This window comes from Mya arenaria, chromosome 11 (assembly GCF_026914265.1).
Source record: "Mya arenaria isolate MELC-2E11 chromosome 11, ASM2691426v1".
In the NCBI taxonomy this organism is placed as follows: Eukaryota; Metazoa; Mollusca; class Bivalvia; order Myida; family Myidae; genus Mya; species Mya arenaria.
The window spans coordinates 38,312,365-38,329,318 of record NC_069132.1 but is presented as its reverse complement, the minus strand read 5'-3'; the positions used below and the strand labels follow the sequence as shown (position 1 = coordinate 38,329,318).

The 16,954-nt window shown below is 37.4% G+C and overlaps 1 protein-coding gene across 10 annotated transcripts in view; it reads right to left on the bottom strand.

The window, feature by feature from the left end:
• LOC128208803 (spectrin beta chain-like) overlaps positions 1-16,954 on the bottom strand; it is a 76,399-nt gene that overhangs the window by 33,404 nt on the left and 26,041 nt on the right. For all 10 annotated transcript variants that reach the window (XM_052912412.1, XM_052912417.1, XM_052912413.1 and 7 more), the window contains 5 exons: positions 10,373-10,488; positions 9,546-9,658; positions 8,610-8,797; positions 836-1,018; positions 143-400 (listed from right to left, as the gene is read on the bottom strand). In XM_052912412.1, coding sequence (XP_052768372.1) covers positions 143-400; positions 836-1,018; positions 8,610-8,797; positions 9,546-9,658; positions 10,373-10,488 — 858 coding nt within the window. The remainder of the gene's footprint in view (positions 1-142; positions 401-835; positions 1,019-8,609; positions 8,798-9,545; positions 9,659-10,372; positions 10,489-16,954) is intronic.

Here is a 16,954-nt window from a genome sequence, read left to right as displayed (position 1 = left end):
AGTATGCAATTTTAGTCATTCGGAAAATTGACAATTTGCATCCTCTATAAACAAAAATTGTAGAAAAATCTTGGCTCAATTCTTGATCACATAAAGCCATGCTTTAATAAATTCAAATTAGCCAAGCATTGTACACACTAACCGTGCATTGATCCTGTCAATATCATGGAAATTCTCGGTTTCCAGTTCCTCAGCGACAGCCACCACTGCTTGCACACGCTCCTCATACGCGTTAATGTCAGTCTCAATGGCCTCGTGTTTCTTTGTTGCAGCCTCAACAGCTGCGAGATCGTGCCCAAAGTGGTCCTGGGAAACAAGACGTTGATTCTCGCTTAGCCAGGTCTCCCGCATGCCAGCCTTCCGGTCAAATCTTGCTGCAAGCTGCTCGAGTTTCTCTTGTCTGAAAATACAAATTGCAAAAAGTTAACACCCAAGAATAAAATACTTAAATATTGTTATTATCATTATTCTTTCAAAAGCTACAATTGATTGTCCATATATTTTCTTCCCTTTTAATTTCAAAACCATTTTAAATATCAAGCTCCATATTCAAGTTCAATTACTATATTTTGATTTCATCTCTTAAAGAAGCTTACAAGAAACTTACATAAGAACTGACCATATATCTTCTCCTTTTTACCACAAATTAATAAAACTCTAAACAAAGCCAATCTCTTGTCAAATTCCTTATCACACAACAATGATCTAATAAGCTTTCTATTGCAAGACTCAAGTTCTAAACTCTTGTGGTGATTGCAGGCTTTGCTGATGTCTGAGACCTGTTTCCCTTTGACACATAAGTATAAAGCCAACACGAGTAAAAAGTCCCACTTACCGGATAAGCTCCTCCCTCAGGGCAAGTTCCCGCTCGTGTTCAGCTTTCTCGAGGTGATCCCAGGCCTTGTTGATGTCAGAGATGAGTTTCCCCTCCACAGGGAGATAGGGGCGCTGGTTGTTAGCCCTCATCTTACTCTGCAGGGTGAACAGCATGATCTCCAGGTTACCCTTCTCCACAAACCTGGAATGAACAAGAAGCAATGGCTTAAAACAGGATAGTGGCTATATAAAGGATAATTGGCTCAAAGAAGGAAAGTTGGGCTGGGAGTGGGAACGTGTGGCTGATCTCTGGTTAACACTCGACAAACCTGGAATGAACGATAAAACAGGGGTTAATAACAGGAAAATTGCTGAAGAAGGCGAGTAGGTGGGCCTGAGGTGGCAAATTGAGGCTAATCTCTTGATAATACTTCTCTACTAACCTGGAATAAACAAAAAAACACAGGTTTAAAAGGAAAGTTGCTAAGGAAAATGGACTGAGAATTAGGTGAGAGAGTGGCACTGGAATGCGAACTATGGCTGATCTCGGTAACACCACTCCAAAAACCTGGATTGCGCATAAAAACACAGGGATTTCAATCTGATCTCTAGGTAAACAGTGTTGTCCCCAGAATTTGTTAGCTATGGGTCCAGGGGCTCTCATGCTTGATTTGGGGACTTTGGTAGCATATGGGGTCCAAATATCACTGTTTTATTTTTTGGTTGCACAGCAGATTGGAAAATGGAGGTCACAATCCAGAATATTTGCGTCACGGAATCGAGTTTTCTGCGTCAGGGAAAACTCTGATCAATATGGTTTGCTATTAAAAATTCTGCATTATAGATACACTGAATCATTTCATGTAGGGTCCTTAAACCATTCTTGGAAGCTACAAAGGAGAATGGTATTTGCATTTATCCATTTCTGTATTAACTTAAGTACACTTTAAACTACTCAATAGTAATGATGCATTAAAATTCAAGTTTTATATAAGGGAAGAAAAATTGAGTTGAGAGATTATATTACTCAGCTGTTATCTCATATACGGAAGAGACACTGCAAACCAGATGCAGGAGTTATAACGCCTATTGATTTCCCTGCTGATCTAGCCGCTAGAATCTAACCACTGACATTTTACTTCTGAAGCGTTTTCTATTCATTATCCCAATCAGAGTCCCATGTTACCACTTTTCATAATGGGGAAAATAGTCTGACATTTGCTAATACTTGCTTTTCCTTGTAAAAAAATATATGCTGATATTTCCGAATTGGCAAAGTCAGTGTCTCATACTTCCAATAATCACCATAATGGTCGGTTTGATGTATTTTATGTTTTCACAAAAGCGGGGCATCAAACATAGCTGTAGCCAGCTAACAACAATAAAGTCACATCAAAGCGAACAAGTTCTACATATCTATGAACAACAGTGTTGGAATATTTTACTGCTCTCTCTGTTACTGTCCAGCGCTAAAGTTCTTAAAACTGGAACGCATCTTTTTTCATTTAACCAGAATACTAACATAAAATTCAATTTTACGAAACAATTTTTTTATCATGACTATTTTAGATAAAACTTCCTTTAAATGTTACAGAACTCTTTTAAAGGTGAATTTATCACAATTTCATACAAGACCAAAATTCTGGGCTTAGCTCAATTTTGTTATATGAAGCTTAGGATTATTTGAGAAATAAGGGCCAGTCTGTAGTCCAACTTCTGTGTGATAATCACCCGACATATAGAAATTAATTATGCTTTAGGCTTTCTCCTCAAATTTGACAAAGCGTTGGCAAAGATTTTGACATAATTAAACAAAACATGCTTCTGATAAAATTATTACAATCTAACGTTATTCATAAAATAACGAGCCAAAACACAATGGTGTAAACAACATTAATGGCTTATAACAGACAAACAATTCCATGCTTATGACATCATCAATATAGTTTTGGCAGGCAATCAGGCAACTAATTTGTTTATAGAAACTTATATATCTCTTTTCTTTTATATGATTTAGCTGGTTAAGTGTGTGTATGTTTCCTCCACAGAGCCAGACACCAACATGCTGGTATATATATATATATATATATATATATAAATCAGTGCTCCAGCTAGCCCGTTTTGCAATGGCGCAGCGCCCGCGCCCTTTTAAAATGCGCCCTGCCGCCTTTGATCCCGGTAGTGCCCTTTTTTTTTATCTAAATGCCCTTTCAACCACATCAGAGACATGCCGCCCTTTTCATATTGATAATCCACTGTATTGATCGAAGGCCGCTGTCTTATTAGCCCCGCCTCAACGCTAATCAAATTTACAGTCGCTCCGCCCATCGACCAATCAAGCACCGCGATACTTTTTTGGCGTAAGGCAATAGCCGGTTGTTGACATAAGTTACACGAATATGTTCTATATCCCGCCCATAAAAAAGAAAAGGGCGGTGTTTATGACTGACATATTTATATTTTTAAAACAAGCTCAAAGGAAGCCAGTTACGTAAATTTGTTGTCCGCTATCGTCATTTCTATCGCTAATAACCCAAACCTTAAAAACATGTCTTTTACATATGTGCCTATTTTACGAACAATTTCCTTTTTTTATTCATAAATTCATTGTTTGTTGTGACAATGCTGCAAACCAATGACTATTTACCGTTACCTGATTTTGACATGGTTAAAGGCAATTAAGAACACACTCAAGTTTATCTACGAAGCAATGTTTTAAACGCCTGGGGTTAATTTTTAGGACGTATATAGGGATTTCTCGGCGTATAATATGTAGTCCATATAATTTCATAAATGAGTATCAAAATGTTAAAACAGTTTCAAAAACGCTCATAAATGTGGCTATATAATATGTTACGCTCATTTATAGATATATTTTTATATTTTAACTAATAATGGTCAAAATTAAAAGCTGCAACCCCGCATCAATCAAGACCCTAGCTACATACAATAATTGTGAAGCAAAAATATTACTACTATTAAACTGTTATGAACGTAAAAGGCGAAATGAATAGGACAGACACAAATGTGCACGACTCTTCCTTGATTCCTTAATTGACATATCCTCGTGACAAGTGCGAGTCGTATTTCGAAAGTTGTAGATGGCAACTTTTTGACCTCGAAAAATCGTCCATTTTGCATTCACACACGCGTGTCAATAAGTGTCAATTAACACTCGTCTAGCAAGTCCTAGAAGTTTATAGTATATAAGAGTATGGTAATTTGCATTGGTCATATTGCTAGAAATCTAGAAATTGAAAGAGTTGCTGTACTTACAAATTGTCTAAACACACGGATTGTTTTTTTGTTCAGAAACAAATTTCACGAGTTTAGCTTTCGAGCTTGCTCCAACAGAAAGAATCTGTCAAATTGTCACAAAACAGAGTTTAGCTTTCGAGCTTGCTCAAACAGAAAGAATCTGTCATATTGTCACATAACAGAGTTTAGCTTACGAGCTTGCTCATATAGAAAGAATCTATCAAATTGTCACTAAAAGAGTTTAGCTTTCGAGCTTGCTCACACAGAAAGAATCTGTCAAATTGTCACAAGAAAGCTCAGCTTTGAAATGCCTTCAGCCAAGAGGCGCATTGCCGCAAATGAGCGCGACAATGCCAAAGTCGCCAAGTTAAGTAATACAATTGTATCCTTCTTCAAAAAAAACAACCAGACCTCCCCAAAGCTACTGAGTGCCAGACCTTTGTTGACACCACGCTCGAATTCGACCACACCAGCGATACAAGCCCCGGCGACGACCACATCAGCAACACCACCAGCGGCGGAGACCACATCAGCACCACTACCCCCGGCGACGACCACACCAGCGACACCAACAGCGGCGGAGACCACATCAGCATCACTACCCCCGGCGACGACCACATCAGCGACACCACCAGCGGCGGAGACCACATCAGCAATACCAACCCCGGCGACGACTCCATCATCGATATCAGACTCGGCGACGACCTCTTCAGCACCACTCCCCCCGACGACCACATCACCGACTGAAACATCGGCGACGACCACGTCAGCGGCATCACAGCAGGATACAAGTGGACAAACAAATGGAAAGAAAAAAAACAGCGGTCACAAAACAGGATATAATCCAAAGTGGAAAGAAGGACGACCCTGGCTGCAATACAAGATAGAAGAAGACAACGGCTGCAAGGCGGGTGCACTGTATTGTGCTATATGCACAAAGTATAAACAAACCTCATCTACAGGCCCGAGAGCATGGGTAGACCGTGGCCTTAAGACTGTCCGTCTGGACAAGATTAAGGAACATGAGAACAGTGCTCAACATAACGCTGCTCTATCTGAGTCATTGAACAACACACTCGAGGACATGGCGGCAAGAATCAACACGGAAGCAGGAGAGGCTATTCTCAATGCCCTTCATGTATTGAAGTTCATACTAGACAAAAATCTTCCTCTCGATATGTTCGAAGACTTAACAGACCTCTGCATCAAAGTTGGTTCACCATCTCTTGCTAATCTACGTCTTGCGAAAAACGCAAATTACACCAGCTGGGATATAGTAAATGAACTTTTACAGATACTTAGCGACGAAGTCCAGGATGAAATAACGAGGCATGCCTGCAGTAGCGATAGTTTTGCTATCATGGTCGACGAGGTCTGTGACCTGACAACCACTAAACACGTGGCCGTATGCTGTCGGTACATAAACGATGAAGGTGTCGTTCAGACGTCATTCCTGTCCGATAAGCCTATTGCCAGCGCAACGGCGAACAACCTTGTAGAAAATATCGTCCAGCAAGTGGAAGAGTCCGGCCTGAACATGGCTCACATGACGGGGTTTGCTTCCGATGGGGCTGCCGTATTTACAGGGAGGAAGACCGGCGTGGCAAAACAGTTGAAAGACCGGAACCAGTCGTTAATAACGACCCATTGTAAAGACCATCGCCTGGCATTGGCCTGCAAAGACAGCTTCGCTGCAGTACCCGAGTTCGGGAATCTGGACAAAACCCTGGCGAATCTATACTTCTATTATAAGTATAGTTCCGCCAGGAAGGCAAGCCTACATGCGATACAGGAGGCCTTTAATGAAGTTACCGTGGCACCTAAACAGGCAAAGCACCACAGATGGCTGAGTCACGAGAATGCGGTGAAGTCGGTTGTACGGTCGTACAGATGCATAGTCGCAGACCTCGAAGCCGGCGAAGTTGCGAAAGATCCACAGGGCAATGGGTTGTTGAAAACTCTGAAAAAACCTGACACGGTGAGGAGGCTATTTTTCCTGGCCGAGGTCTTTCCGATCATCGCCGATCTCAGCCGAGCATTCCAGGCCAAAGACTGTCACATCGGGGAAGCCTGCCAAAAGGTTGACGTAGCTCTGTCAAAGCTCGAAAGATTGCGCGATGGCGGCAACTGGCTCCAAAAAGCAACCCGCATGATAGGGGATTGTGCAATAGAAAACACTGATCTGAGTGACAAATTCACGTCCTCCCGCGTTCAGCTTCTAGAAACCTTGAAAGACAACATAAGGGGTCGATTCCGCGACTCGGATGTTTTAAATGCATTAGCCGTCCTCGACCTCACCCACGCCGACGTCACTGCATTTTATGGATTCGATGAAATGGAGTCCCTATCGACCCACTACAACATTCCCGTCGACGATCTACTTAACGAATGGAACAGCTTCCTGGAAGGAGTAAGAGGACAGCCCGGCCGCAGCCTTCCGCAACTGACAGCCTTATTTTTTGGTAAACGTGAGGCGCGCCTGGGCTTTAAGGCTCGATTCCCGCTTTTGGCCAGGCTGATTTCGGCAGCAGCTGTCATGCCACTCAGCACCGCTGAAGTGGAACGGGTCTTCAGCCAACTAAAGTTAATCAAGACCGATCATCGGTGCTCCCTGGGTGACGAAACCGTCAAGAGACTACTACAAGTCAAATTGAACAGGTCGAACATCGCCGACTTTCAAACGGTTATGGAACGATCAATGGCTGTTTTCTTCAGGATAAAAAACAGACGTCTCATCAGCGTGATTAAACAGAAGTGGAACTGATCATGGTGACTTTATATGGCAAAATCGAGCAAACGACAAGCATTGTATTGCTGTAATTTATAATCATATTGTTACATGTAGAAATGACGTGCAGTATTTTATGATTTCGAAGACGTGTCTTTATGCTAAGTTAATTTATAAACAACTATGTACTTGTACACTGCATAAGCGTTATATCATGAGTTATGTAAAACGGTGAATACATGTAATTGTTATCAACTTTTCAAAACTCTTGATTGTTATATTTGTTTTTTTTTTCTTTTGATATGTAAATAATAAATATCCATGCGTCATGTAAATCAGAGTTGTTTCTTTCTGACTGTACAAGATGAGTATTGCGATTTTATTATATCCAATTGAATGACGAACGTTACTATATCTTTGGTCCGATTATTAAGCGTTAATGTACCTTAAATGGCCAAATACACACTCGATTATACAGTTTAAATAGTGTGCTATGGAACAAAATAACACGTGGACCAATAAGCTTAAAGCACGATGAGTTGAGCTGTAAGGCAAGAGCGTTATGGTCAGACAACCACTATAATACAAGGACGTGACAAAGCGCGTATTATGGTTCTATGTAACCTCTTACGGTGCTATTCCTACAACGCGCTAAATTATCGAGCATGACATTTACCGGGAAGCTGTAGCAGTCAATCATTTACGATACGACTGTTTACTTTATTAGGACTTAACGAAAGCTGAATGTAAGCATGTTTTACACTAAATCAGTTGATTTACACTAAAACAGTTTAAGAGCACATGCAATTTCTCTATGGCTTTTCAATTCCATTCGGATGATTCCATTTCCTTTTACTTGCTCATTCATTACAGAATGGAAATCAAGTTAGGTTGAACTTTAAGTCAGATGTGTAATAATAATAATAGTAATAATATTTAATCATAATAATAAGGATATTTTTGTATGTTAGTAAGTGCTGATGAAGATTTAAGGAAAAGCTGTTGAAGATTTAAGGGAAAAAAATGTGTATGATGTGCATTTTCATAACAAAATCACCTTCAACAGTTTAGTGTAAATTTTAACAATTTATGCTTGGAAATGATAGAATTAAAGGTATTTAGGGTATTTTTCACACAAAAAATCTGGGGGAGACCCCCCATACCCCCCTTGCGGGAGGGGTAAACCCCTCCCGCACCCTCCCCAGTTCGCCGCTGCGCGGCTCAATTAATTGCCCTTTTTAAGACTCCACCCTGCCCTTTTTAAATCCTGGCTGGAGCACTGTAAATAAATGGCTACTTAATATTCTGTCCAGAGAAATAAACACAAATTTTACAGGATACGAATTTCAAAATAAGTGGGGGTTTTCCCCGCTTATAAAGGGAATGGTAGCATGGCCCTTTGATAAAGGAAAAATACCCTCATTTTGGCAAAAAGGGGAAAATTTCTAATATGATTCATATAATGTTCAACTTGTTATTCAATAAACCTATTGACATATTCATGAATGGCACTTCATTGCTATATTTGCTTAATGTAAGAGGCCAATGCTCCTCAAAAAAAACAACAACCCAATTTAAAGTGTATTTTTTTACCTGGGTAGAGCAAAATTGCAAACTATTTCAGTAGGGGATTGGGGCCATATTTCGGCCTGGGCCAAGAACAAAATCTACTGAACATGTCTCTACTTGTCACGCTGCCACATTTTATTTTTTGACTATTTCTGAAATCAACATCAAAATAACTAATTTGTTGAGTACTTTGTCCAAAAAAGCACCATCGAAACTAGGAGGACATCAAAATACTTACTTTGGTGGTTTCTCAGAGGTTCTGTAGAGGTTAAAGGCGGTGAGTTGTGACTGCACGCCGGACAGCGAGTTGGAAAATTGTCTGTCATTAAGGATCATGATGGTCTGCTCGATCCACTCCAGAAGGTCAGAGGTCAAGGTCTCGTAATCCTTGATGTTCTTTTCAGTGTCAAGGGCATTGTTGATCACCTGTAACACAGAAATTAGGTCTCCATGAAATAAGGTCTCAATGAAATAAGGTCTGCAACACAGAAATAAGGTCTCAATGAAATAAGGTCTCAATGAAATAAGGCCTGCCACACAGAAATAAGGTCTCAATGAAATAAGGTCTCAATGAAATAAGGTCTCAATGAAATAAGGCCTGCGACACAGAAATAAGGTTTCAATGAAATAAAGCCTTCTACACAGAAATAAGGTAATTAGGCACGTAGAAGTGTAATAAGGTATCAACAAAATTAAGCATTTAAAACAAAAATGATGTTTCAAAAAACAATGTTTCAAAAAAACAATGTTTCAATGAAGTCTCAATGAAATAAGGTCTCAATGAAATAAGGCCTGCCACACAGAAATAAGGTCTCAAGAAATAATGGATGAATAAGTAAGGTCTCAATGAAATAAGGTCAAAATGTAATAAGGTCTCAATGAAAAATTTGCAGCTCCAAAATCTAATTGAATTTTGCCAATAAATAACACTCTGACGTCATGCTTAACTGTTTGCTCTCTTCTATTTTTTTCAATCTTAAGCAACATTCAAATGTTTTATTAAAGAAAAAAAACTTGATTTAGGAGAAATCCAATCTTTTGAGTGTCTTCATGAGAACTCTGCATGAATATGAATATTGCTAGACACACTTCAAATTTCACTGGGAATTCTGAAATCATTCTTGAATAGAATTTTTTTGTATCATTTTTTCTGTTGAGCCAAGACGAGACAAACCTTTCCAATTCTCTTCCCCTGGACTGTTTCTGCCTTCATCTTGGAGAAATAATGGTAGAATGTAACCACATATGTGATGATGGACTTCTCATCTGGGAACTCCATGTTGACGTCTGAAAATGCGATAAAGTTTCCTTTTAAGGCTCAAAATTATCTCGTATATATCACCTTAATGACAAGCTAAGAGGTATTATTCAGCTGTCTTCACAAATATTTTATTAGTCTGATGTTTCAAAGCAAATGAGATATACTGATGGGTTTACTTGTTCAGAAATTGCAAGCGATGCATTATTTAACAACTTGAAAATGCCTTTGGTGTGCTGATGATTCGACTTCCATCCATAATAAAGTCTCCGAAGAGGCGTAACATAGTGCCCAATTTCGACACATTAATTCTTAATGATGCACTCTAAATCCCAAATAAGAGTTACCACAATCAATACATTTGTTTTAATATACCAAAAAGAATGAATAAATGTCGAAAACAAAGTTTTTTATAAAGGATATACCAAGTTTTATTTGAAAGAAAGGTGCTGAAAACACAGTATTTCTACTTTATGAGATAATAGTAGAACACAGTAAATCTTTTAGCACTCACCAATCATTAAATATTTTAGTGTTTTCAGCTATTAAAATAAATACACAATTACAATCTTGTTTTCAATTATTAATATTATGCATAAATGCATTAATTAGTTAAGTAGTTAAGGCTTTATCACTCAAAAATTATTTTTTTTATACATGTGTATGTATTGATTTTGAATAAGGGTGTCAGTTTAATCAATGTTGATAGTTCAAAGTTGTCAATCGGAAATCCCCAAACCTACCTTCGGGGTCCAGAAGGGGGGTGATTCCCAGCTTCTCCTCAGCCACATTGAAGGCGTTCTGCAGGTTATGCATGGGGTTGCCCTTCTGTAGCTTGTCATACTGGATCAGGTCTGGTCTGAAAAACATAACAACATGTCATGAGGTAATGCTTTAGTTTAGTTCAGTTTAAACTAATATTAATGTAATTTTGATTGTGGAGCTAGCTGTTATGAATCATGCTTATGTCTAATTCACATGATGCTAAATCGGATTAAAACCGCAATGGATATTTCCAACTTTCTTTTATGAAATAATGTATTCATTGCAAGTGTCTATTTGTTTGTCCAGGGATACTAGAACTGTGGTTATTGTGACTAGAAAATTTATCCATTGGTTTAACAATAATGAATATTTATACCAGAGTGGTTTGGAGTCATGTCAATTTATAGGTAAAGAATTAAGAACTAGGGCCATAATTGCATATAATTCTTATGAATCCTTATCCTTAGACCCAATTCCATTCTGATTCAGCCTATTGACCAGTCATTTTTACAATCCAATCAAATCTAATCTTAAACTTGAGTGAAATCTTCTTAGGTCGCTATTGAATACAGATTCCGGTATCCTATTTGACGGTGCTACGAGATTTTGCTTGCAATAAGACTCAAACCTACAACCACTTGGGTGAAGGGCAGACACCTATTCCGCTTCAGACTCACCATGAGTATTGATTGAAATCTTTCGGGTGACTTTAAAGCAAACAGACAAGGATGATATGGAGCATATCATTTTCCAAAGCACAAGAAAAATAAAGCACTTAAACGCCAAGGCCATCTTTTCAAGGGGCTAACAACAAAGTTTTGAAATATTAAGTATTTAAATTGAATTTTAAGTATCAAGAGTTTAACTGAGAGTTTTTACTTGTAAAATCAAATCCACTTTACATGAACTGACCAATCAAGTGAAAAGTTTTGAAATAAATATTATATCCACTCATAACTATGAATTCGAAATAGCAATTGTACAATACATGTGTTGATATTATTATCCCTATAGGCAAATATTTGTTATTTGAAGTTTTTTATACTAACTCAAGCATTACACAAACTTTATCACATCATTGAATAATGTACATTTCAAAATCATGTGCTAAATAGCTCTGTATACATCAATTCATTAACTTGTAACATCATCTTTGCAAAACAGATAAATTTACTTTACGAGCCCAAGGAGGAAGGCTTCATTGTTTTGTAAGCTTGAAAATCAAAGCAAGCATTCATATTGAGATTAATGAGAAAAATTGATAAATCACGTTCTTGCTCTGAAGGTTGCAAATGGCCATTTTACCATTTTATCCCAAGATGAAACAGTTCTATATATAGGTACAAATAAATGTACTTCAGAGATTATGGGTATTTTATTATTTCAGTTTTAAAGGCAGATATCCCATTTCTTACAAGGAAACAGGACAGTCCATTGATTAGCTGTATTTCACTCATTTACTGAGAAAATAAGCGAGGCCCTAAGTTAATTTATCCAGTCGAGACATCTTTTTATTTATCAATGAACACAGACTTTCAAAGAAGTTCATGTACCTATATATATTTTATCAGGTTCTCACGAAATGTGCATGCCACAATTATGATTATAGAACATGTGCACCAAACGTTGAAAACTATTTATACATTGTTTTCATTAGATATAGAATTAAACTCAATCTCAGAGATATTTGCCTAAAGGTGTGTCTATGACTTGATTATGTTTTGTGAAGCAATTAAGAGGTTTGGGTTTAAATTCAAAACATTGACATAGTGTTAACGAAGACATTAGGTCAAAAGTACAGTGCTTTTTAAAATGTAAGGCCACAAATTAAAAACTTTGTTCGACTTTACCCCACCCACATTTTGAGAACTGGGTTGGTTAACTTAAGCTTCTTTTTTTTTTTTTAATAAATGTATAAATATATTATATATATACATATATATTTAAGGAATGGATTGCTGATTGATGTCAATATCGGGGTATGAATGCAGTTGGGCTGGTTTATGTGTATGGGGACCTTAATTCTGTAATATCAAAAAAACACTAATTCTAACCACTTTGATGTATATATGGCTAAAGAAGTATTTTCAGCCAATCAAACCAACAAACTCTATATCAACTGTGGCCTTACAAAACCTTGATTTTTCTCATTTAACATAATGGTAAATGCTTCAATAGGTGGCTCAGTAATGCAATGTATACAGATGATAAAAGAAGTAAGGAAAAGAACAGCCCAAAAGAAAAATATATTGGATTTTTTAAACAATATATGTAAACAATGTGCATTACAATTACAGAATGGGGGCTCTCAAATACCAACTGTGACATCGCCTGACCTAACAACCCAATGATTTCAAATAAGCAATTACTGGCCATTTATCTATATACCTGCCCAACTCTTATCATTTACTGAAGCCTTAGACAGACAGACAGATACCAATGTGCTAATTTATGTATACTTGGTAAGTATTTGTGATTTATTTCTGATAAAAAGCAGATGTTTACACTTCCCCAAAGAAAACTATGCAATATACCAGCCCGACCTTGAATAGTTTATAACCAAAATACCTTGGGATGACATTCAACAAACATTACTTTTATTCTGTACTAAAGACAAGAAAAGTTGTATGTGTGCCAAAACATTTCCCATTCTAACATATAATGTGGCTGAATGTTCAACTTGTCTTGCATCTTTCAAGCATGAAATTATATGAAGTTTTCTCTGACCCAGCCATATTAAGGGCACTTAAATGCATTGCAATAAAGCAATCTGTTGCATCTATGACCTTAAAGCTGCTGCAAGTTACTAGAATAACGAAAAAGGCACGGAAAATCAATCAAAATGCAAGGAAAACTGCTGGATGTTTAATGCAATTTTAAGTTTTTGGATGCAATAAGGATAAAATCTAAGTCAAAATTGTTTTAACATTGTACTGGAATTCATTAGGAATGCAGAAAACACAACTGTTGCAGGGAAATCTGCAGAATCATCAATTCCTTAGTGTGCTCCCAGACCTAACACCAGCTATATCTTGCCTGGGATCAATACTATCAGACTTTCCCCCATGTTGGCCTGAAGCCTTGTGCAAATAAATCAATTCCAATAATATTAATGAGTTATTTACCACTGGAAATTGAGAGAAGAGTAAATATGTTGGGTCATATCAATTTCTTTTGTCTGAAGAATAGTATGACATTTTCTCCATTTTCATGTATCATTTACAGGACAATTAATCGAGGGCTCAGGACAAGGTGGACGCAACTCTATCACGGAATTATTGACCTGCCAGCTGAAACTGTTTTGGCGATGGGTTTTAGGGGTGCGTTAGGGATCAAAAGGGGTGAAGCACCTAGCTGCCACAGGATCAAAACTGGCTTTTAAGAAGCCTTTAGGTCTCCCCAAACTTCAAATATCTCAATAAATGTTTGTTTTTGTTTTGCAAAATCAAAATTAAGTATAAATTCAGCTAATGAAATAAGGTATTTAGGCTTATTATGCTTACAGGGACGTGATTGACCTGGCAACACTTACAACCAAAAGCAATCTTATAAACTTTTTAAATCAGCTAAAAAAAATAATAATATAATTTTTTTTTATTTTTTTTTGGGGGGGGGGGGGTCCCTGGGGCCATTATATCCGCGGAATTCTGCAAATCCGCGGACAAATCACATCCCTGGCTTACTATTTCATGAGAAATAAGGCCCTAGAAATAAGGCCCTAGAATTGCAGCAAAGTACAACCTGACCTCCTGCCTAAAAAAAGATAGATTCTTAAATACTCTGATAAAAGCAGCTATAATGGCTTTAAATTGGTTTCCCATGGAAATATGACTTCAGAGCAAAGAATAGAAAATAAGAAAGCTCTTAGTGAACAATCTGAAAATATATCTATCAATACTTGTGCATGAGTAAGGTTGAAACAGTCAGAACTTGGCTGCGGACCAACTTTGGAACAAGCTGCCAGATTCCTACCCATTCATCTCAAGTTTTCTAATATTCATCCTAAATCAGAAATCTGGCAGAAAACTGATAGACATAGGTCAAATAAGACGAAAAAAAACTTGCATTTGCGAGATGTGATTAACACGGGCAGTTGAAGGGCTAAAACAATTTCAGTAAATGTTTGGGGGCTGCTGTGAAGGAGCAAAGTCCCCAGATGCAGATGAAAAACTGGCTTTTAAAAAGCCCTTTGTGGAGTTTTCCGGGCTTCAAATTTGAGTGTCAATACTAACAGCCATTGGATATAAGGACATCCACAGACAAAACAGATCCTTGACACTTTTTTCAATGAGGGGAAAAATATCATTTTTTTTTTTTGCAAGTAATGGCTACAATGCACAAAACTATAACTTTTCTGCAAGCTGACACCACTCCATAACAATAACATTTCAAGTCTCAAAACCATCAACAATGTATCATAATAAACCTGCTTGTCATTAATACTATGGAATTTATCTGTTATCTGCCAAGTTTAAACAATCATTCATTCAACAATGTCCAAGCATAAAGAATGGTCCGGCATGACTGTACATAATAAACAAGCTTAACAACCAAGTACTCTGAGAGGGCCAGTTTGATATGCGATCTACTTGCTGCATAGTTAAAATGTAAAGATTTCTGACATTGTAAACCGTCCATTTACATCCGAGGTTGTTTTCCATGGTTAATGTCTGAGGAGTTCTGAATGATAAAAACTCGGTCGGTTTCAGACTTTCAAGACAATTAACCTAGTGAATTTTGCGGAATGTCAAGTACAGATACCTAGCCGTCACATCTTTGGAAGTAAACTGTTTGTTAACCTGCTGGCCTGAAATCAGCTGCACGAAAATATCACAAAACATGCAAAGTTTATGCCAGACAAACAAGCAGTTTCAGGAACAAGATGCAGCACAAATTGAGGATAGCCCAATTATTGTGAGGTGTAATTTGAAGATGTCAAGAAAGTTCTTTGCCTCAGAGAATAAGAACGTATCCAAAAGTCTGTCTGTTTTGCAACTGGCATTAATTAAATAATGTAACAGGGTGTAAAAAGCTGCATAATGTATGAGCTTTGTACGAGAGTGTTTTTTCCACTTTTAAGGAAATGGTGGTGGGGCCCATTAATAGGAGAAAATTAGTGTCATTTTTGTACAAAGGAGAAAAATACTAACATGATTCAAATAATGTTCAACTTGTTTTCAACTTTTAATTCAACAAACCTATTGACATATTCATGAATGGCACTTTATTGATACTTTTGCTAGATGTTTTATTTTTACCTGGGTAGGGGAAACATACTTCTTCAGGATGAAAATGAGGCAGAATTTTGGCCCCAAAAAGGGTCGAATGAACACAAGCATCATTCACTGAATGTATTCTTGTATATGTTTTTGCAAACGATATTGTGAATGACATCTTTGCAGTAAAATATGACCACAATGGAAATGGATGTTATGTAACAGTCCATATTTCACCAGGCAGTCTTACATTTTTCAGGAAAGTAATATTCAGCAGATTTTTCTAGGTCTGCTGTTTGTTAAATATAACCTCATTTCAGGCAATAATCTGGCTTTCAATCAATTTTCACCTAGACACCTGAATATTCCAGAGAATTGGTACAAATATCTTAGAATATGAAGTCACTCTGGCTCAAATAAATGAATTCTTCCCTACAAAGAAACTAATTATGAAAATCAGAGAAAGAACTTCAGAAGTTATATAATCATAATAACCATCAGCATCTTTTCATCTCAATAGAGTTTGGCTCAATTTTGGAATACAGGATGGCTCAATTCGACAATAATATTAGGTTGGTTCAATCTTGGAATTTACAAATAGTTCAATTTATGGTAATTTCAATTTAAACGATCGATGCTAAGGGACAAGACCAGTAGCCTAATTTCAAAACAAAGAGTACTGCCGATTGAATGCTTGTCGCTTATGATGTTTTTTAGTTGAATAAGGGACATAACTCAACAATTATTTTAACCAGAGTTTTAAATCTAGCTACAGATGTGTGTATTGTCTCTGGCAACATGTGTAAAAACTTTCATTTCAACATCTTGACTGGTTTTTGAGTTATTGCCCAGGTTCACATTTGTATACAATGTTGCTGATGATGCCCCCTTATACATCCTATGACAAAACCTCATCTTTTTATTTCGAAAAAGAAAGAAGACAAGTTAACAGAACAAGCGAATAACTATTCAAGTATATCTACAAACAGTTATAACAATTATAAACCTTTTTCATAGTACAAAATAGCATGAGCCTTATCATTTCTCAAGCTGGGAAATGTCTCATGTTGTTTTGGTTGTACCATATCATACAGGAGAGCTGTATATTGCTCAGGCTGGGAGAAATGTTTCATGACCACACCTGGCCAGCTCAGCTAGAACTTGATTATCTCTGATCTCAGGAGGAAAATACATTGGTATTATGTTCTGAACAGGGGTACACTGCAAGCCTGAAACACTGCAGCATGTGAAATGGCCTGAACTGCACTACAGGATTTGAGGCCCAACTTGGCTTTATTGACATGTTATTATAGGTTTAAGCTATTCTGAATGTCACACTTGATG